The sequence below is a fragment of the Oncorhynchus keta genome, unplaced genomic scaffold (assembly GCF_023373465.1).
Source record: "Oncorhynchus keta strain PuntledgeMale-10-30-2019 unplaced genomic scaffold, Oket_V2 Un_scaffold_29317_pilon_pilon, whole genome shotgun sequence".
NCBI lineage: Eukaryota > Metazoa > Chordata > Actinopteri > Salmoniformes > Salmonidae > Oncorhynchus > Oncorhynchus keta.
Window position 1 is genome coordinate 175094 of NW_026290904.1, and position 21904 is coordinate 196997.

Here is a 21904-nt window from a genome sequence, read left to right on the forward strand (position 1 = left end):
ATATGGTGACAGGCGTGACAGACGGGGGAATATGGTGACAGACGGCAGGGGAATATGGTGACATGGTGACAGACGGCAGGGGAATATGGTGACAGACGGCAGTGGAATATGGTGACAGACGGCAGGGGAATATGGTGACAGACGGCAGGGGAATATGGTGACAGACGGCAGGGGAATATGGTGACAGACGGCAGGGGAATATGGTGACAGACGGCAGGGGAATATGGTGACAGACGGCAGGGGAATATGGTGACAGACGGCAGGGGAATATGGTGACAGACGGCAGGGGAATATGGTGACAGACGGCAGGGGAATATGGTGACAGACGGCAGGGGAATATGGTGACAGACGGCAGGGGAATATGGTGACAGACGGCAGGGGAATATGGTGACAGACGGCAGGGGAATATGGTGACAGACGGCAGGGGAATATGGTGACAGACGGCAGGGGGGGAATATGGTGACAGACGGCAGGGGAATATGGTGACAGACGGCAGGGGAATATGGTGACAGACGGCAGGGAATATGGTGACAGACGGCAGGGGAATATGGTGACAGACGGCAGGGGAATATGGTGACAGACGGCAGGGGAATATGGTGACAGACGGCAGGGGAATATGGTGACAGACGGCAGGGGAATATGGTGACAGACGGCAGGGGAATATGGTGACAGACGGCAGGGGAATATGGTGACAGACGGCAGGGGAATATGGTGACAGACGGCAGGGGAATATGGTGACAGACGGCAGGGAATATGGTGACAGACGGCAGGGGAATATGGAGACAGACGGCAGGGGAATATGGTGACAGACGGCAGGGGAATATGGTGACAGACGGCAGGGGAATATGGTGACAGACGGCAGGGGAATATGGTGACAGACTGCAGGGGAATATGGAGAAACGTCAGCAAATTGAGCTGCGTTCGTCACTGAAGCTCCTGCCGAACGAGCCCCAACAAACGAGCCCCCTCTTTCAGAGTCCCAGAGATCTCTTCTTCCATCCACGGTAGTCAAAATAACAGGCGACTGGGCCTGGACAGCACTTATAAACATGACCCTAAGCACCATGGGATGTTAATTCCACACCTGTATAGAAACAATTGCTTTCAATATACTTTGCATCCCTCATTTACTCAAGTGTTTCCTTTATTTTGGCAGTTACCAGTAGACTTGTATACATGGTAGCGACTAGTCCGAGCCTGTGGTTATTTTTGGTACGCGTGTTGCTCACGCGTGATGCGTGTGCGTATATGGCAGGATGGTGTAGCTAGGAGCACATGGCTGTCAGAACAGGGGAGCCTGCTACAGTGACATGGCCTGGTTCAGAGGAGCTATAGCGCCAACACACACGCCTCTGGAGCACGTTCACCACCATATGACAGGATACACACACAGAGAGAGAGAGAGAGAGAGAGAGAGAGAGAGACACAGAGAGAGCGAGAGAGACACAGAGAGAGAGAGAGACAGAGAGAGAGAGAGAGAGAGAGAGAGAGAGAGAGAGAGAGAGAGAGAGAGACACAGAGAGAGAGAGAGAGAGAGAGACACAGAGAGAGAGAGAGAGAGACACAGAGAGAGAGAGAGAGAGAGACACAGAGAGAGAGAGAGAGAGACACAGAGAGAGAGAGAGACACAGAGAGAAACAGAGAGAGCGCGAGAGAGACACAGAGAGAGCAAGAGAGAGACACAGAGAGCGAGAGAGAGAGAGAACAGAGAGAGCGGGAGAGACAGAGAGCGACACAGAGAGAGCGAGCGACACAGAGAGAGCGAGCGACACAGAGAGAGCGAGCGAGAGACACAGAGAGAGAGGGACACAGAGAGAGCGAGCAAGTATGCGGGGTAGAGAAGGAGAGGGGGGGAGCAGGAGGAAAACAGAGTGAGGGAGGCAGTGTATTATACTGTGATGCTGTTAATCCACAGAGCTCTAGCTCCTCCCCCCTCTCTCCACTCTACCATTTTACAAGTAGGACAACAGGCCAGACAGTTATTCAAACCATGATCCGTGTGTGAGACAGAGGTCAGATGTGTCTAAACAGACAGTCAGAGTTCATCAAAACGGAGCTTGGGTGGTGGGCGTGGCAACGGTCGGCGCTGCTGAATTTTAGAGGCCCCTATCTTGACGATGTAGATTTGTTTATGTTTTTTTAATGCATCTTTAAGACAATTTCCTGCAATTCTATCCATTTCTCCATGGCAAATGCTTTGTTTGTTTTGCTCAAACAGAAAATCAATACTGCTAAATTCATAGTTTTTTAAATTTTCAATACTCCCTGACTGTCTAGCTTTTATTTTGGCGATGTTCGTTCTCAAAGATTATATAATAAAAACATTAAAGGGTCCATTATAATTTCTTCATACTTTGTGATGGGTTTCAGTTTTAAATTCACACTGAAAAGCGTTTTTCCATCTCAAAAACAGATTGTGGGACTTCAGGCGGCTCGCCCAAGGATTTCAATGACAGGAAACACCCTGCCAGTACACACACAGAGAGCATGTGCCTCACAGCTGGAGAGGACATACAACCAGCCCCTAAAGTGTATAATACAATAAATGTTATGAAACAAACAGTACAAATAGTGTAAGACAGAGACAAGCAGAAACAGACTGGGAGAGAGAGAGGGTTTAATGTGACTCATAGTAGACTGGGGAGAGAGAGGGGTTTAATGTGACTCATAGTAGACTGGGAGAGAGAGAGGGTTTAATGTGACTCATAGTAGACTGGGAGAGAGAGGGGGTTTAATGTGACTCATAGTAGACTGGGAGAGAGAGGGGGTTTAATGTGACTCATAGTAGACTGGGGAGAGAGGGGTTTAATGTGACTCATAGTAGTGGTAGACTGGGAGAGAGAGGGGTTTAATGTGACTCATAGTAGACTGGGAGAGAGAGAGGGTTTAATGTGACTCATAGTAGACTGAGAGAGAGGGTTTAATGTGACTCATAGTAGACCGGGAGAGAGAGGGTTTAATGTGACTCATAGTAGACTGGGAGAGAGAGGGTTTAATGTGACTCATAGTAGACTGGGAGAGAGAGAGGGTTTAATGTGACTCATAGTAGACTGGGAGAGAGAGAGGGTTTAATGTGACTCATAGTAGACTGGGAGAGAGAGGGGTTTAATGTGACTCATAGTAGACTGGGAGAGAGAGGGGGTTTAATGTGACTCATAGTAGACTGGGAGAGAGAGGGGGTTTAATGTGACTCATAGTAGACTGGGAGAGAGAGGGGGTTTAATGTGACTCATAGTAGACTGGGAGAGAGAGAGGGTTTAATGTGACTCATAGTAGACTGGGAGAGAGAGAGGGTTTAATGTGACTCATAGTAGACTGGGAGAGAGAGAGGGTTTAATGTGACTCATAGTAGACTGGGAGAGAGAGAGGGTTTAATGTGACTCATAGTAGACTGGGAGAGAGAGGGTTTAATGTGGGTTTAATGTGACTCATAGTAGACTGGGAGAGAGAGGGGTTTAATGTGACTCAGAGTAGACTGGGGAGAGAGGGGTTTAATGTGACTCATAGTAGACTGGGAGAGAGAGGGGTTTAATGTGACTCATAGTAGACTGGGAGAGAGAGAGGGTTTAATGTGACTCATAGTAGACTGGGAGAGAGGGGGTTTAATGTGACTCATAGTAGACTGGGAGAGAGAGGGGGTTTAATGTGACTCATAGTAGACTGGGGAGAGAGAGGGGTTTAATGTGACTCAGTAGTAGACTCATAGTAGACTGGGAGAGAGGGTTTAATGTGACTCATAGTAGACTGGGGAGAGAGAGAGGGTTTAATGTGACTCATAGTAGACTGGGAGAGAGAGAGGGTTTAATGTGACTCATAGTAGACTAGGGTTTAAGACTCATAGTAGACTGGGAGAGAGAGGGTTTAATGTGACTCATAGTAGACTGGGAGAGAGAGGGTTTAATGTGACTCATAGTAGACTGGGAGAGAGAGAGGGTTTAATGTGACTCATAGTAGACTGGGAGAGAGAGGGTTTAATGTGACTCATAGTAGATAGTAGACTAGACTGGGGGAGAGAGAGGGTTTAATGTGACTCATAGTAGACTGGGAGAGAGAGAGGGTTTAATGGACTCATAGAGACTGACTCATAGGAGAGAGAGGGTTTAATGTGACTCATAGTAGACTGGTAGACTGGGAGAGAGAGGGTTTAATGTGACTCATAGTAGACTGGGAGAGAGAGAGGGTTTAATGTGACTCATAGTAGACTGGGAGAGAGAGGGTTTAATGTGACTCATAGTAGACTGGGAGAGAGAGAGGGTTTAATGTGACTCATAGTAGACTGGGAGAGAGAGAGGGTTTAATGTGACTCATAGTAGACTGGGAGAGAGAGAGGGTTTAATGTGACTCATAGTAGACTGGGAGAGAGAGAGGGTTTAATGTGACTCATAGTAGACTGGGAGAGAGAGAGGGTTTAATGTGACTCATAGTAGACTGGGGAGAGAGAGGGTTTAATGTGACTCATAGTAGACTGGGAGAGAGAGAGGGTTTAACGTGACTCATAGTAGACTGGGAGAGAGAGAGGGTTTAATGTGACTCATAGTAGACTGGGAGAGAGAGGGTTTAACGTGACTCATAGTAGACTGGGAGAGAGAGGGTTTAATGTGACTCATAGTAGACTGGGGAGAGAGGGGGGTTTAATGTGACTCATAGTAGACTGGGAGAGAGAGGGGGTTTAATGTGACTCATAGTAGACTGGGAGAGAGAGGGGGTTTAATGTGACTCATAGTAGACTGGGAGAGAGAGAGGGTTTAATGTGACTCATAGTAGACTGGGAGAGAGAGAGGGTTTAATGTGACTCATAGTAGACTGGGAGAGAGAGAGGGTTTAATGTGACTCATAGTAGACTGGGAGAACTCAGCAGTAGCTACACCACGGCTCAGTATCTCCACAGTCTAGAGAGTCTGCTAGCTCCTCACTAACAGGCCGTTGATGACCTAATCTAGGACAAGCTGACGCTCAGACTACGTATTACAGAGACTGAGCTTGCTGTGCATACAAACAAACCTCCAGTGTCACAGTGCATCGTCTAGTTATCCAGGCCAATCTGCCTGCACCCAAAACACCAGTTATAAACACAGAGAGACCGATAGTCAACTGGAAAAGCCTGCAGGAAGTGTAGGAATATGATAGATTCATTTTGTTTGCACACAAAGCAAGCACGTGCTAAATATTTGCTCAAGGAGTACAGTTTTGTTCAAACATAATTCATTCCTGAGGAGAGTCACATGACATTGAGAACAGTTTCCCCCTGTACAGCATCTACACAGCATCAGTTTCCCCCTGCACAGCATCTGCACAGCATCAGTTTCCCCCTGCACAGCATCAGTTTCCCCCTGCACAGCATCAGTTTCCCCCTGCACAGCATCAGTTTCCCCCTGCACAGCATCAGTTTCCCCCTGCACAGCATCAGTTTCCCCTGCACAGCATCAGTTTCCCCCTGCACAGCATCAGTTTCCCCCTGCACAGCATCTGCACAGCATCAGTTTCCCCCTGCACAGCATCTGCACAGCATCAGTTTCCCCCTGCACAGCATCTGCACAGCATCAGTTTCCCCCTGCACAGCATCAGTTTCCCCCTGCACAGCATCAGTTTCCCCCTGCACAGCATCTGCACAGCATCAGTTTCCCCCTGCACAGCATCAGTTTCCCACTGCACAGCATCAGTTTCCCCCTGCACAGCATCAGTTTCCCCCTGCACAGCATCAGTTTCCCCCTGCACAGCATCAGTTTCCCCCTGCACAGCTGAAGCAGCATTTGACAGAGCACCAAACAATGCCACTGAAATCGTTCCAAAATGGCAGAAATTGATCGACACCCTAAAGCCACATGAATGGAACTGACAGTGTGTGTTCCAAAATCCACAGTAAAATGTACAATCAGTGGTGAAGAAGAGGAAGTCAATTAGCTGTGTTGTCACAGCCTGGGCTCGACTGCTGAACGCAAACAGTGTCCCTAGATGATTACCAGACTGACACCGTCTGTCTGTCTAGTGGTGACATACTGACAGTCTGTCTAGTGGTCTCTGGGTAATATAGGCCCTTAAAACACAGACACACATCCTCAAAGCTCAGTGTGACTACTACACTAAAGCAGCCATGTTTTTCCTGTTGATTTCCAATTGTTGTTTTTCCTTTGAATCCTTACTTCTCTTTCTCCGCCATGACACAGCCTCTGTTGAGTAATACGCTGATCCTCAACACACCGGGCTCTCAGTGGTGCGTACCGAGACCCCTCCTGTACTCCCTGTTCACCCACGACTCCAACACCATGACACAGCGCTGATCCTCAACACACGGGGCTCTCAGTGGTGCGTACTGAGACCCCTCCTGTACTCCCTGTTCACCCACGACTCCAACACCATGACACAGCGCTGATCCTCAACACACGGGGCTCTCAGTGGTGCGTACTGAGACCCCTCCTGTACTCCCTGTTCACCCACGACTGCGTGGCGGCGCACGACTCCAACACCATTAAGTTTGCGGACGACACGACGGTGGAAGGCCAGAACACAGCCTATAGGGAGGAGGTAAGTGACCTGGCAGTGTGGTGCCACGACAACCTCACCCTCAACGTCAGCAAGACAAAGGGAAAGGAGGGCCGAGCACGCCCCCATTCTCATCGACGGGAGTGGAGCGGGTCGAGACGAGCACGCCCCCATTCTCATCGACGGGAGTGGATCGGGTCGAGACGAGCACGCCCCCATTCTCATCGACGGGAGTGGAGCGCCCCCATTCTCATCGACGCACGCACCCCATTCTCATCGACGGGAGTGGAGCGGGTCGAGACGAGCACGCCCCCATTCTCATCGACGGGAGTGGATCGGGTCGAGACGAGCACGCCCCCATTCTCATCGACGGGAGTGGAGCGGGTCGAGACGAGCACGCCCCCATTCTCATCGACGGGAGTGGAGCGGGTCGAGACGAGCACGCCCCCATTCTCATCGACGGGAGTGGAGCGGGTCGAGACGAGCACGCCCCCATTCTCATCGACGGGAGTGGATCGGGTCGAGAACCTCCGTTTCTTCTGTGTCCACATCACTAAGGAATTATCATGGTCCTCACACACCAACCCAGTCGTGAAGAAGGCACGACAACAGAGGCTGAAAAGATTTGGCACGGGTCCTCAGATCCTCAACAAGTTCTACAGCTGCACGACAGAGAGCATCTTGGCTGGCTGGATCACCGCCTGGTATGGCAACAGCTTGGCAAATCAAACACAAGGCTCTACAGAGGGTAGTGCTCTACAGAGGGTAGTGCTCTACAGAGGGTAGTCTCTACAGAGGGTAGTGCTCTACAGAGGGTAAGTCTCTACAGAGGGTAGTGCTCTACAGAGGGTAAGTCTCTACAGAGGGTAGTGCTCTACAGAGGGTAAGTCTCTACAGAGGGTAGTGCTCTACAGAGGGTAAGTATCTACAGAGGGTAAGTCTCTACAGAGGGCAGTGCTCTACAGAGGGCAGTGCTCTACAGAGGGCAGTGCTCTACAGAGGGTAGTGCTCTACAGAGGGTAGTCTCTACAGAGGGTAAGTGCTCTACAGAGGGCAGTGCTCTACAGAGGGTAGTGCTCTACAGAGGGTAAGTCTCTACAGAGGGCAGTGCTCTACAGAGGGTAGTGCTCTACAGAGGGTAGTGCTCTACAGAGGGTAGTGCTCTACAGAGGGTAGTGCTCTACAGAGGGTAGTGCTCTACAGAGGGTAAGTGCTCTACAGAGGGTAAGTCTCTACAGAGGGTAAGTCTCTACAGAGGGTAAGTCTCTACAGAGGGTAAGTCTCTACAGAGGGTAAGTCTCTACAGAGGGTAGTGCTCTACAGAGGGTAAGTCTCTACAGAGGGTAAGTCTCTACAGAGGGTAAGTCTCTACAGAGGGCAGTGCTCTACAGAGGGTAGTGCTCTACAGAGGGTAGTGCTCTACAGAGGGTAGTGCTCTACAGAGGGTAGTGCTCTACAGAGGGTAAGGCTCTACAGAGGGTAGTGCTCTACAGAGGGTAGTGCTCTACAGAGGGTAGTGCTCTACAGAGGGTAGTGCGGTAAGGATCTACAGAGGGTAAGGATCTACAGAGGGTAAGGCTCTACAGAGGGTAATGCATACAGCCCAGTACATCACTGAGGTCGAGCTCCCTGTCATCCAGGACCTCTATACCAGGTGGATGAGACCGCGCCGGGTGGAGTGAGTCCTGGATGAGACGGCGCCGGGTGAGACCGTGCCGGGTGGAGTGAGTCCCGGGTGAGACGGCGCCGGGTGGAGTGAGTCCCGGATCAGACGGCGCCGGGTGGAGTGAGTCCCGGATCAGACGGCGCCGGGTGGAGTGAGTCCCGGATCAGACGGCGCCGGGTGGAGTGAGTCCCGGATCAGACGGCGCCGGGTGGAGTGAGTCCCGGATGAGACGGCGCCGGGTGGAGTGAGTCCCGGATGAGACGGCGCCGGGTGGAGTGAGTCCCGGATGAGACGGCGCCGGGTGGAGTGAGTCCCGGATGAGACGGCGCCGGGTGGAGTGAGTCCCGGATGAGACGGCGCCGGGTGGAGTGAGTCCCGGATGAGACGGCGCCGGGTGGAGTGAGTCCCGGATGAGACGGCGCCGGGTGAGACCGTGCCGGGTAGAGTGAGTCCCGGGTGAGACGGCGCCGGGTGGAGTGAGTCCCGGATCAGACGGCGCCGGGTGGAGTGAGTCCCGGATCAGACGGCGCCGGGTGGAGTGAGTCCCGGATCAGACGGCGCCGGGTGGAGTGAGTCCCGGATCAGACGGCGCCGGGTGGAGTGAGTCCCGGATCAGACGGCGCCGGGTGGAGTGAGTCCCGGATCAGACGGCGCCGGGTGGAGTGAGTCCCGGATCAGACGGCGCCGGGTGGAGTGAGTCCCGGATCAGACGGCGCCGGGTGGAGTGAGTCCCGGATGAGACGGCGCCGGGTGGAGTGAGTCCCGGATGGGTGAGACGGCGCCGGGTGGAGTGAGTCCCGGATGAGACGGCGCCGGGTGGAGTGAGTCCCGGATGAGACGGCGCCGGGTGGAGTGAGTCCCGGATGAGACGGCGCCGGGTGGAGTGAGTCCCGGATGAGACGGCGCCGGGTGGAGTGAGTCCCGGATGAGACGGCGCCGGGTGAGACCGTGCCGGGTAGAGTGAGTCCCGGGTGAGACGGCGCCGGGTGGAGTGAGTCCCGGATCAGACGGCGCCGGGTGGAGTGAGTCCCGGATGAGACGGCGCCGGGTGGAGTGAGTCCCGGATCAGACGGCGCCGGGTGGAGTGAGTCCCGGATGAGACGGCGCCGGGTGGAGTGAGTCCCGGATGAGACAGCGCCGGGTGGACCTGGAATCCTGTCCTTTCTACTCACATTTCAATGTTAATAAACACACTACATAACATATATAAACACACTACATAACATATATAAACACACTACATAACATATATAAACACACTACATAACATATAAACACACTACATAACATATAAACACACGACATAACATGTATAAACACACGACATAACATATATAAACACACGACATAACATATATAAACACACTACATAACATATATAAACACACTACATAACATATATAAACACACTACATAACATATATAAACACACTACATAACATATATAAACACACTACATAACATATATAAACACACTACATAACATATAGTGACTGTACTGAAGACTGCTAGGTGGTATTAGCAGAGGCTCACTCCTAGGTCTCCCTCCTGCTAGGACTGATCAGCACCACACAGGAAGGGCAGCCTGCTCCGTTTCCTGTCTCCAGTCAGAGGGACAGACACAGGCCTGAGACTCCCAGCTCAGCCTCAGAGACCAGGCTCAGTCACACTGCAGTGCAATAGTAGTAGTAGTCACCACACTATGAAAATTAATACTCACTATCCTACACATTCTGCCGTGGATTCTGCTGTCTGAGTGACTCAAACATCACAACGCCACAGAGGGCAACATGCCATGACAAACACACTCCTGAAAGCACCATTTTTTAAATTGGAGATTCTCCCTGACTGTCTAGCTTTTATTTTGGTGATTGTTAGTTCACAAATATGATCTTATTTAAAAAATATATATATCCATTATATTGTCTACATAACTTATCTTTTTTTAAACCATTGAACATTCTGTAGGTGGCCCGAAAAAAAACACTTCAGCAACTCGCACAACTATTTTCTATATATATATGTGTGTGTGTGTGTGTGTGTGTGTGTGTGTGTGTGTGTGTGTGTGTGTACACAAGGGGCAAAAGCTCAGCTGGGGTGTAGAGCCATGACCTTTACAGCAGACTGGTGTTGTGCTGAAAGACTCTGCCCGACACACAGTCAGTGTAGTGGTCATATTGATAGAGGGGGCTGGAGTACAGCATTAAGAGCAGTCAGACACACACACACACACACACAGTCAGTGTAGTGGTCATATTGATAGAGGGGGCTGGAGTACAGCATTAAGAGCAGTCAGACACACACACACACACACACACACACAGTCAGTGTAGTGGTCATATTGATAGAGGGGGCTGGAGTACAGCATTAAGAGCAGTCAGACACACACACAGTCAGTGTAGTGGTCATATTGATAGAGGGGGCTGGAGTACAGCATTAAGAGCAGTCACACACACACACAGTCAGTGTAGTGGTCATATTGATAGAGGGGGCTGGAGTACAGCATTAAGAGCAGTCAGACACACACACAGTCAGTGGTTGTCATATTGATAGAGGGGGCTGGAGTACAGCATTACAGACACAGACACACACACACACAGTCAGTGTAGTGGTCATATTGATAGAGGGGGCTGGAGTACAGCATTAAGAGCAGTCACACACACACACACACAGTCAGTGTAGTGGTCATATTGATAGAGGGGGCTGGAGTACAGCATTAAGAGCAGTCAGACACACACACACACTGTACTAACAGACCACAGTCAGTGTAGTGGTCATATTGATAGAGGGGCTGCAACAGCATTAAGAGCAGTCAACAACACACTGGCTACACACAGTCAGCATGTCAACCAGAGTCAGACACATATTGATACAGGGGCTGGAGTACAGCATTAAGAGCAGTCAGACTTTTGAATGTGCATACACACAGTCAGTGTGGTGGTCATATTGATAGACTGGGGCTGAAGTACAGCATTAAAGAGCAGTCAGACACACAGTCAGTGTGGTGGTCATATTGATAGAGGGGGCTGGAGTACAGCATTAAGAGCAGTCAGACACACAGTCAGTGTGGTGGTCATATTGATAGAGGGGGCTGGAGTACAGCATTAAGAGCAGTCAGACACACAGTCAGTGTAGTGGTCATATTGATAGAGGGGGCTGGAGTACAGCATTAAGAGCAGTCAGACACACACAGAAAGAGGGGTCAGGGCCACTGTACTAAGCAGACCACCAGTCATAGTGTTAGGACTGTGCACAGGTCTGTCCAATGGTGCAAATGATTGAGCACAGCCAACAATATACTGGCTACCTCTTTCAGCATGTCAACCAGAGTAATACACAGTGCCCTCTGCTAACACACACACCAGAAATTCATTTGTTGACTTTTGAATGTGCATACACACATACACTGTTGGGTGTGTGTACATATTGGTACACTGGTATGGCTGAAGGACAGACAGGTATAAATAGCAGCAGAGTAAACTGATACAGACCGGCTGGGAGGCTTCCCTCTGACTCCACCACTGACTGGCTGCCTGACTGACTAGCTGTCTGGACATTGAGCGATCATTTTACAGACATGGGAAGCCACTCTAACAGTCTAAATAAATAAAACTCTGGCTGCCCGGCACGCTGCCCGACACGCTGCCCGACACGCTGCCCGACTCGCTGGATCATGTCATGGGCATTGTGTAAGGTCAGGAAAAAGGCAGCAGGGTCTTGGCAGTTCATTCCCACCACACCAGTCATTACAGCCTATTTAAAAGCATGTTGAGGAGAGGGCACGCTGCTAGTTAAAAGACAGATGCAGCTACCACTGATAATATAGCACAATTATTACATCATTATTGCTATTACACAACTATGAATAATTTGGCAGCACTTAGGCCAGTCTCTGTCACAGATATATAGGACAACATCAGATATGAATAGCTTAGGCTCACAGTGGGCCAAATGTGGTCAAAACATACGTTGATTCACATGGGGGGGAGAGAGACAGACAGAGAGAGAGACAGAGAGAGGGAGACCGAGAGAGAGGGAGAGAGAGGGAGACCGAGAGAGAGAGGGAGACCGAGAGAGAGAGGGAGACCGAGAGAGAGAGAGAGAGGGAGACCGAGAGAGAGAGGGAGACCGAGAGAGAGAGGGAGACCGAGAGAGAGAGGAGACCGAGGGAGACCGAGAGAGACCGAGAGAGAGAGAGAGACCGAGAGAGAGACCGAGGGAGACCGAGAGAGAGAGAGAGACCGAGGGAGACCGAGAGAGAGACCGAGGGAGACCGAGGGAGACCGAGGAGACCGAGAGAGACCGAGGGAGACCGAGGAGACCGAGGGAGACCGAGAGAGACCGAGAGAGACCGAGGGAGACCGAGAGAGACCGAGGGAGACCGAGAGAGACCGAGAGAGACCGAGAGAGACCGAGAGAGACCGAGGGAGACCGAGAGAGAGGGAGACGAGAGAGAGACCGAGAGAGAGAGGGAGACCGAGAGAGAGAGGAGACCGAGAGAGAGGGAGACCGAGAGAGAAGACCGAGAGAGAGACCGAGAGACCGAGGGAGACCGAGGGAGACCGAGAGAGACCGAGGGAGACCGAGGGAGACCGAGAGAGAGGGAGACCGAGGGAGAGAGAGGGAGACAGAGGGAGAGAGAGAGAGAGAGAGGGAGACCGAGAGAGAGGGAGACCGAGAGAGAGGGAGACCGAGAGAGAGGGAGACCGAGAGAGAGGGAGACCGAGAGAGAGGGAGACCGAGAGAGAGGGAGACCGAGAGAGAGGGAGACCGAGAGAGAGGGAGACCGAGAGAGAGGGAGACCGAGAGAGAGGGAGACCGAGAGAGAGGGAGACCGAGAGAGAGGGAGACCGAGAGACCGAGAGAGGGAGACCGAGAGAGAGGGAGACCGAGAGAGAGGGAGACCGAGAGAGAGGGAGATAGAAGGGGAATCATAAGATAGCCATCTGTCTCAGCTAAACTCTGAATTGGAGAACAGGAGTCTGTTTGTGTGACTGAACCATCTAGTGAACACAGCCTACTCTTAGGGCCCCTCCCTCCCAAATAGCACCATATTCCCTATATAGTGCACTACCCTGGTCAGAAGCACTATAAAGGGAATAGCGTGCCATTAGGGATCAGCCAACTCTCTGCCTGAGCCAGAACCATCGCTTCAGCAGCTGTTCCAGTTAAAGGCTTTAGTCACAGGCTGAGTATTTTGGACCCTGGTTCTAGCCCTGCCACTCTGGGCCCTGGTTATAGCCCTGCCCTGCCACTCTGGGCCCTGGTTATAGCCCTGCCACTCTGGGCCCTGGTTATAGCCCTGCCACTCTGGGCCCTGGTTATAGCCCTGCCACTCTGGGCCCTGGTTATAGCCCTGCCACTCTGGGCCCTGGTTATAGCCCTGCCACTCTGGGCCCTGGTTACAGCCCTGCCACTCTGGGCCCTGGTTACAGCCCTGCCACTCTGGGCCCTGGTTATAGCCCTGCCACTCTGGGCCCTGGTTATAGCCCTGCCACTCTGGGCCCTGGTTATAGCCCTGCCACTCTGGGCCCTGGTTATAGCCCTGCCACTCTGGGCCCTGGTTATAGCCCTGCCACTCTGGGCCCTGGTTATAGCCCTGCCACTCTGGGCCCTGGTTATAGCCCTGCCACTCTGGGCCCTGGTTATAGCCCTGCCACTCTGGGCCCTGGTTATAGCCCTGCCACTCTGGGCCCTGGTTATAGCCCTGCCACTCTGGGCCCTGGTTATAGCCCTGCCACTCTGGGCCCTGGTTATAGCCCTGCCACTCTGGGCCCTGGTTATAGCCCTGCCAAGGACATACTCTGGGCCCTGGTTATAGCCCTGCCAAGGACATACTCTGGGCCCTGGTTATAGGCCTGCCAAGGACATACTCTGGGCCCTGGTTATAGCCTAGCCCAGCCAAGGAAATACTCTGGGTCCAAGGTATACGCCTAACTCGGGTCTGGAGTTTATCCTGGTCAGGTGATGAGGTAAAGTAAAACTCCTGTCCCTAACCAGTTTCCAGTGCTGATGCTCTAGGGGAGGCACCCTGCCTGTACAACAGTAAGGAGGAAACCCTGAATGTAGCTACTCTCTATACTGAGCTCTGGTCAACAGTAGTACACTAGACAGGGTGAATGGTCAACAGTAAGGAGGAAACCCTGAATGTAGCTACTCTCTATACTGAGCTCTGGTCAACAGTAGACAGGGACCAGGGTGAATGGTCAACAGTAGACAGGGACCAGGGTGAATGGTCAACAGTAGACAGGGACCAGGGTGAATGGTCAACAGTAGACAGGGACCAGGGTGAATGGTCAACAGTAGACAGGGACCAGGGTGAATGGTCAACAGTAGACAGGGACCAGGGTGAATGGTCAACAGTAGACAGGGACCAGGGTGAATGGTCAACAGTAGACAGGGACCAGGGTGAATGGTCAACAGTAGACAGGGACCAGGGTGAATGGTCAACAGTAGACAGGGACCAGGGTGAATGGTCAACAGTAGACAGGGACCAGGGTGAATGGTCAACAGTAGACAGGGACCAGGGTGAATGGTCAACAGTGGTACACTAAACAGGGAACATTTGAAACAACCATGTCACATCATTATCAACATACCTTTCTGAAGGAGCTTCACCTCTCCGTTCTCCCTCTTGATCTCATTCATCACTTTGTGTTTCTTCTTCTTCTTCGTCTTGTCCTTACTGCTGTGGTCTGAAAGAGAGAAGTTAGGGTGAGGCCTTGAGGGTCCTTTCAGGAGAGGGGCAGGTTATGGTACAGTAGAAAGACTCACTCTCCCCAGTAATTCAGCCTGCATCCTAAATGAGAATGGCACCCTATCCCCTACATATGGAACCCTATTCCCTAATGGCCCCGGTCTAGAATAATGCAGAAATGGCACCCTATTCCCTACATATGGAACCCTATTCCCTCTTGGCCCTGGTCTAGAGTAATGCAGAAATGGCACCCTATTCCCTACATATGGAACCCTATTCCCTAAAGGCCCTGGTCTAGAATAATGCAGAAATGGAACCCTATTCCCTACATATGGAACCCTATTCCCCAATGCCCCTGGTCTAGAATAATGCAGAAATGGAACCCTATTCCCTACATATGGAACGCTATTCCCTAATGGCCCTGGTCAAGAGTAATGCGTCATTTGGGACGCAGGCTGACTCTGTAATTGACTGATTCCCAACTGCTTTCCAGTCTGAAGGACGACAGGATCTCACAAAGACAGACAGACTTTTACAAGACAGGCCATCGCTGACATTTGAGGAAAGCAATTTAAGGACGTGGCTGAAATGCGATCTCTTAAGATTTTCAGCTGTTAAAAACACACAGGACAACGTAATTAGTGGTATCACTGATGACTACTTGATCGGTAGCTAGCATGATTATACAGCTCGGCATTATGGGACAGTTTCACAAACGGCAGGTCGAAAAGTATTAATGCCAATTTACAGGAACTGCAGTAAAATGTCAAACTGCAAAGAACATGATCAAAATAGTTTCATATGAAAATGATAATACTATTTAATAGAATTATAATCTAGGCCTAGCCATTTATGAACACGTCGTAGGTGAGAAAAGGGCCCCGAAACAGCAAGGTCAAATCGGCAGCAAGTCTGGAACCAACAGGACCCTGAACAGCATCTTCCCCCGAGCCATAAGACTGATAAATACTTCAATAGTTCACCAAACTAACTATACACCAAACAGCTCCACAGGACTGTGTACATGGAGACTTTTTTGCACTAACTTTGACTCATCACATACGCTTCTGCCTCGTCAAATCAAATGTTATTCGTTGCATGCGCTGAATACAACAGGTGTAGTAGACCTTACAGTGAACTGCTGAATACAACAGGTGTAGTAGACCTTACAGTGAACTGCTGAATACAACAGGTGTAGTAGACCTTACAGTGAACTGCTGAATACAACAGGTGTAGTAGACCTTACAGTGAACTGCTGAATACAACAGGTGTAGTAGACCTTACAGTGAACTGCTGAATACAACAGGTGTAGTAGACCTTACAGTGAACTGCTGAATACAACAGGTGTAGTAGACCTTACAGTGAACTGCTGAATACAACAGGTGTAGTAGACCTTACAGTGAACTGCTGAATACAACAGGTGTAGTAGACCTTACAGTGAACTGCTGAATACAACAGGTGTAGTAGACCTTACAGTGAACTGCTGAATACAACAGGTGTAGTAGACCTTACAGTGAACTGCTGAATACAACAGGTGTAGTAGACCTTACAGTGAAATGCTGAATACAACAGGTGTAGTAGACCTCACAGTGAAATGCTGAATACAACAGGTGTAGTAGACCTCACAGTGAACTGCTGAATACAACAGGTGTAGTAGACCTCACAGTGAACTGCTGAATACAGCAGGTGTAGTAGACCTTACAGTGAACTGCTGAATACAGCAGGTGTAGTAGACCTCACAGTGAACTGCTGAATACAGCAGGTGTAGTAGACCTTACAGTGAACTGCTGAATACAACAGGTGTAGTAGACCTCACAGTGAAATGCTGAATACAACAGGTGTAGTAGACCTCACAGTGAAATGCTGAATACAACAGGTGTAGTAGACCTTACAGTGAACTGCTGAATACAACAGGTGTAGTAGACCTTACAGTGAAATGCTGAATACAACAGGTGTAGTAGACCTCACAGTGAAATGCTGAATACAACAGGTGTAGTAGACCTCACAGTGAACTGCTGAATACAACAGGTGTAGTAGACCTTACAGTGAAATGCTGAATACAACAGGTGTAGTAGACCTTACAGTGAAATGCTGAATACAACAGGTGTAGTAGACCTTACAGTGAAATGCTGAATACAACAGGTGTAGTAGACCTTACAGTGAAATGCTGAATACAACAGGTGTAGTAGACCTTACAGTGAAATGCTGAATACAGCAGGTGTAGTAGACCTCACAGTGAAATGCTGAATACAGCAGGTGTAGTAGACCTCACAGTGAAATGCTGAATACAACAGGTGTAGTAGACCTCACAGTGAAATGCTGAATACAACAGGTGTAGTAGACCTTACAGTGAACTGCTGAATACAGCAGGTGTAGTAGACCTTACAGTGAAATGCTTACTTATGAGCACTTTCCCAACAGCGCAGAGAAAAATAATGTGACCCTGGTGAGTCCAGAGCAAGAATGTCAGTAAAAGAAATACAAATAATACAAGGGGGGTCAAAAAGCGGTAGAAGACATGTAAACACAGGGCCTGTTTACTAAGGTCTTCCAGTACAAACCCTTAAATCTGACACCATGTCACACCCCAGGAATGTGTGCAAGCTTCACATTCAAACGTTGGGCCTAAAAGCTTTGCAGCCAATAGGGAGAAGTAACAGTATTGCACAGCATGAGGCTTCCGATTGTTCAATAACTTGTTACTCATTCATATCAAATAATAAGTGACTCATTACTCCCTACTGGGGATTTTATCAGCCTAAAACAGCACCTACAATATTACTCCCTACTGGGGATTTTATCAGCCTAAAACAGCACCTAAAATATTACTCCCTACTGGGGATTTTATCAGCCTAAAGCAGCACCTAAAATATTACTCCCTACATGATTTTTCCATTGCTCAAAACAGCATTCATTATCAAGCCTAAAGCAGCACCTCAAATATTACTCCCTACTGGGGATTTTATCAGCCTAAAGCAGCACCTAAAATATTACTCCCTACTGGGGATTTTATCAGCCTAAAACAGCACCTAAAATATTACTCCCTACTGGGGATTTTATCAGCCTAAAGCAGCACCTAAAATATTACTCCCTACTGGGGATTTTATCAGCCTAAAACAGCACCTAAAATATTACTCCCTACTGGGGATTTTATCAGCCTAAAACAGCACCTAAAATATTACTCCCTACTGGGGATTTTATCAGCCTAAAGCAGCACCTAAAATATTACTCCCTACTGGGGATTTTATCAGCCTAAAACAGCACCTAAAATATTACTCCCTACTGGGGATTTTATCAGCCTAAAACAGCACCTAAAATATTACTCCCTACTGGGGATTTTATCAGCCTAAAACAGCACCTAAAATATTACTCCCTACTGGGGATTTTATCAGCCTAAAGCAGCACCTAAAATATTACTCCCTACTGGGGATTTTATCAGCCTAAAGCAGCACCTAAAATATTACTCCCTACTGGGGATTTTATCAGCCTAAAACAGCACCTAAAATATTACTCCCTACTGGGGATTTTATCAGCCTAAAACAGCACCTAAAATATTACTCCCTACTGGGGATTTTATCAGCCTAAAACAGCACCTAAAATATTACTCCCTACTGGGGATTTTATCAGCCTAAAACAGCACCTAAAATATTACTCCCTACTGGGGATTTTATCAGCCTAAAACAGCACCTAAAATATTACTCCCTACTGGGGATTTTATCAGCCTAAAACAGCACCTAAAATATTACTCCCTACTGGGGATTTTATCAGCCTAAAACAGCACCTAAAACATTACTCCCTACTGGGGATTTTATCAGCCTAAAACAGCACATGTTACAAAGTGCAATACAGAAACCCAGCCTGAAACCCCAAACGGAAAGCAATGCAGATGTACTGTTTAGTAACAGAATGACAGCACCAACCGCAAACCTTCATTCTGTTATTAAACTTTGCATCTGCCCTGTTGTTCAAGTAAATGTGTTCTTGTGAAATGTTCCATGGACATTGTTAAATGTAGTCCTTGTGCATAGAGGTGAATGATTTGTTTCAATTTGACATCATTGATTTGTGTTTGAAATCTAGATGTTTCACTTTAAAATGTGTCTAAGCAACAGTCTTACCCTGGAATAGCCCCGTCTCTCTCTCTCTCTCTCTGCTTGACTTGAGTTCAAGTCCTCCAGCTTTCACATCTCTCCCTCTCAACAGCCTTCTGTCCTACCAGCTCACACCTGCTTATCTCAATGGAGCCAAAACACCTGAACTTGGAATCCAACAGCAATGCAGAAGGCCTGATATTTAATTACTGAGAATGAACTCCAGGTGAACTTGGAATAGAATTATGTTATTTTAAACTTTAAATTACCTTGAAATACATAGAATTATAAATGTTATTTTGCACTTTAAATTCCCGTAGAATAGATAGATTTAGAATATAAACTTGAATGTATATTTTTTAGGCCAACTTGTAATCATCCTGTTATACATCGAACTAGAACGCTGGAATATGTATTTGATCCCGTTTTAAGTATCTGTCACAAGGTCCCTCTAATGCCCTGGGGAGGAGGGGTCCGTTTTATAATACCCACAGTCTTTATTTCTCCCACATTGGTCAAATGTAAGAAATGAATTAGTCCTAAAAGATTGGATCCAAACTAAACGGTATGAATAACATCCTGTGTGTTAGAATGACAGTTTGAGACAGATCTATTAATGTGGTTGATAGTGGCAGCACGCATGTAATAATATGAGGTAGAGAGAGAAGAGAGCTGTTCCCTGACTCCGCTGCCTCCCTCGCTGCTCTGGTGTTATTTGGGGGCGTGGTGGTGATACAAAAACAACAGTGGATGGCTGCCGATTGTTTATTAAACCGTCATTTGAACACAGTCTTAAAACCACCCGTTACAATTAAAACCCCACTTCTGTGTAGGCCTAACGATCGGTCAATGTTTCGCAAACACGTCTCTAACGTTCTCCCAGAGCGTAATGCTGATCTTACAGTTGTTTGTTTATACAACCACGTCAAATTTGTTCCGCTCTGGTTGATCAATTCTATTTCCCGTTTGAATTTAACTAAAAACGTGCGTTTGTAAAATGTGCAATAATGTTTCCACCCGTGGCCCGACATCGGAACGCTATGTAGCAGTTTGCAGAAGAACGCTCGATACTTTGTAACGTTCGAACGTGCATTTTCTATGCAGGTTCAAGAGCGGGTAAATCCGCAGCCATTAACCAAGCGAGAAGAACAGCGAAACTCGGACAAAAAAAAAATGAATTTCACCGTAAAAAAAATGTCCTTATGTGTACAATCGTGGCTAGAATTAGAAATGTAAACGGTCCTTTCCAAAATAACACCAAAACTATTTGGAATAAGACGCGATAACAGACGCAGTTCTGGACTGGACACATTGTCATACTGCACAGCGCACACTGTCGGCCCCACATGCTTCATAGTCCTGAAGAGCGACAGCCACTAGCCCTGAAAAGCTAAGTGGTTCATGGACACTGACGTTGTCTTTCTATGGACAATAACATGCAGTAACACGTTCTATTCATGTAACGTTATATCCAGCCAGCCGTTTAGTGCGTAAAATTGCGCACTTCATATAAAATACCTTTTTGCAACAACTTCATCTCCCCGTTCTCCTTCTTCATTACAGTAGTGACGTTACTCAGACTGCTGCTAATATTTCCAGGAGTACCAGGGATTGGTTTAGGTTTCTTCTTTTCCTTGAAATCCTTCTCTTTCTCTCGTTTTTCCTTGGGCTTTTTGGATGGTGGTTTGGTATGGGAGGCGAGGAAAGCGCTCTGCTTGAACACTGTGTGAATGGGAGGCTGGAGGGGCGCCGAGGGGTTGCTGCTCGCCTTGACGGGGCTGAAGCTCCATGTTGTCGGGTTGCCTGAACTCTGCTTCTGGTGCTGCTTCTCCACTGCGCCGCCACCTCCCCCTGCACCTCCTTCCCCATTTAGTTTCTTAGGTTTAAGGCTCTTCTCGTCGTTTCGGACTCGCTTGGACGGCGGCGGGTGAATGTCCCGGGAAGACGGCGGCCGGGTGTCCGACGCTAGTTTCGGTTCTTTAGATTTGGCGAGCGGGCTTTTGGTCGCTGCACCAAAGTGAATGAAGCTCAGTGACTCCGCCATCTTGGGGCTCTCTGTATTTACTCTCCCGACCGCTGTTTGTGCTAGGCAGGCATAGAGGGGCGGAGTCTGGTGGCTAACTGACAGGCAGGCCAGGTTGGAGGTGGTGTCTGGAGTGTAATGATTGGTGCGAGGAGAAATGGGACACATTACGCGGGAAACTGTCTGCAGAACACTCCTAACTCTGTGTAGAGGATATATAAACCTCTCATTATTTACAACAGATTATGACATTAGGGCTTCATAACATTACAACATTAGCTAACCTAAGGTAATTTATTTAAATTTGTTTATAGGGACCCCTTTATTAGTGTCTGATTTAACACCAAAAATAAATATATTATAGGCTCCTCTAAACTCTATTAATAAATATATTAAAACTGAGGTTCAGTTTAATAAATGAATAGCCCATTAGGCCTTCACAATCAATGTGCCAAGTTTTGTGCAATGTACAAGGAAAGTGTTCTGGTACTTGCGCTTGATCCTTCCGACATCGTGTGACCATCTGGTCCTTTGACCTGCGGCAGGTGGGCCAGGGTTAAGAGCCAGGGTTAAGAGCGTTGGTCCAGGGTTAAGAGCCAGGGTTAAGAGCATTGGTCCAGGGTTAAGAGCCAGGGTTAAGAGCATTGGTCCAGGGTTAAGAGCCAGGGTTAAGAGCATTGGTCCAGGGTTAAGAGCCAGGGTTAAGAGCGTTGGTCCAGGGTTAAGAGCCAGGGTTAAGAGCATTGGTCCAGGGTTAAGAGGGTTGGTCCAGGGTTAAGAGGGTTGGTCCAGGGTTAAGAGGGTTGGTCCAGGGTTAAGAGGGTTGGTCCAGGGTTAAGAGGGTTGGTCCAGGGTGAAGAGCGTTGGTCCAGGGTTAAGAGGGTTGGTCCAGGGTGAAGAGGGTTGGTCCAGGGTGAAGAGCGTTGGTCCAGGGTGAAGAGGGTTGG

The 21904-nt window shown here is 48.9% G+C and overlaps 1 protein-coding gene and 1 long non-coding RNA gene across 3 annotated transcripts in view; both read right to left on the reverse strand.

Annotated features, from left to right (window-relative positions):
• LOC118382383 (lysine-specific demethylase RSBN1L-like) overlaps positions 1-21140 on the reverse strand; it is a 97042-nt gene extending 75902 nt beyond the window's left edge. The window contains exons 1-2 of the mRNA XM_052515542.1: positions 20453-21140; positions 14746-14841 (exon numbers count right to left, since the gene is read on the reverse strand). Of these exons, the coding sequence (XP_052371502.1) occupies positions 14746-14841; positions 20453-21125 (769 nt within the window). The 5' untranslated portion in view covers positions 21126-21140. The remainder of the gene's footprint in view (positions 1-14745; positions 14842-20452) is intronic.
• Positions 17821-18618, reverse strand: LOC127928527 (uncharacterized). Of its 2 annotated transcripts, none has more exons than XR_008131467.1 (3): positions 18296-18618; positions 18061-18201; positions 17821-17872 (listed from the first exon to the last, which is right to left on the reverse strand). It is a non-coding gene; the product is annotated as an uncharacterized LOC127928527 (long non-coding RNA). The 2 variants fall into 2 exon arrangements; XR_008131466.1 differs by lacking the exon at positions 17821-17872 and adding an exon at positions 17915-18013.
• Positions 21141-21904: the final 764 nt, after the last annotated feature.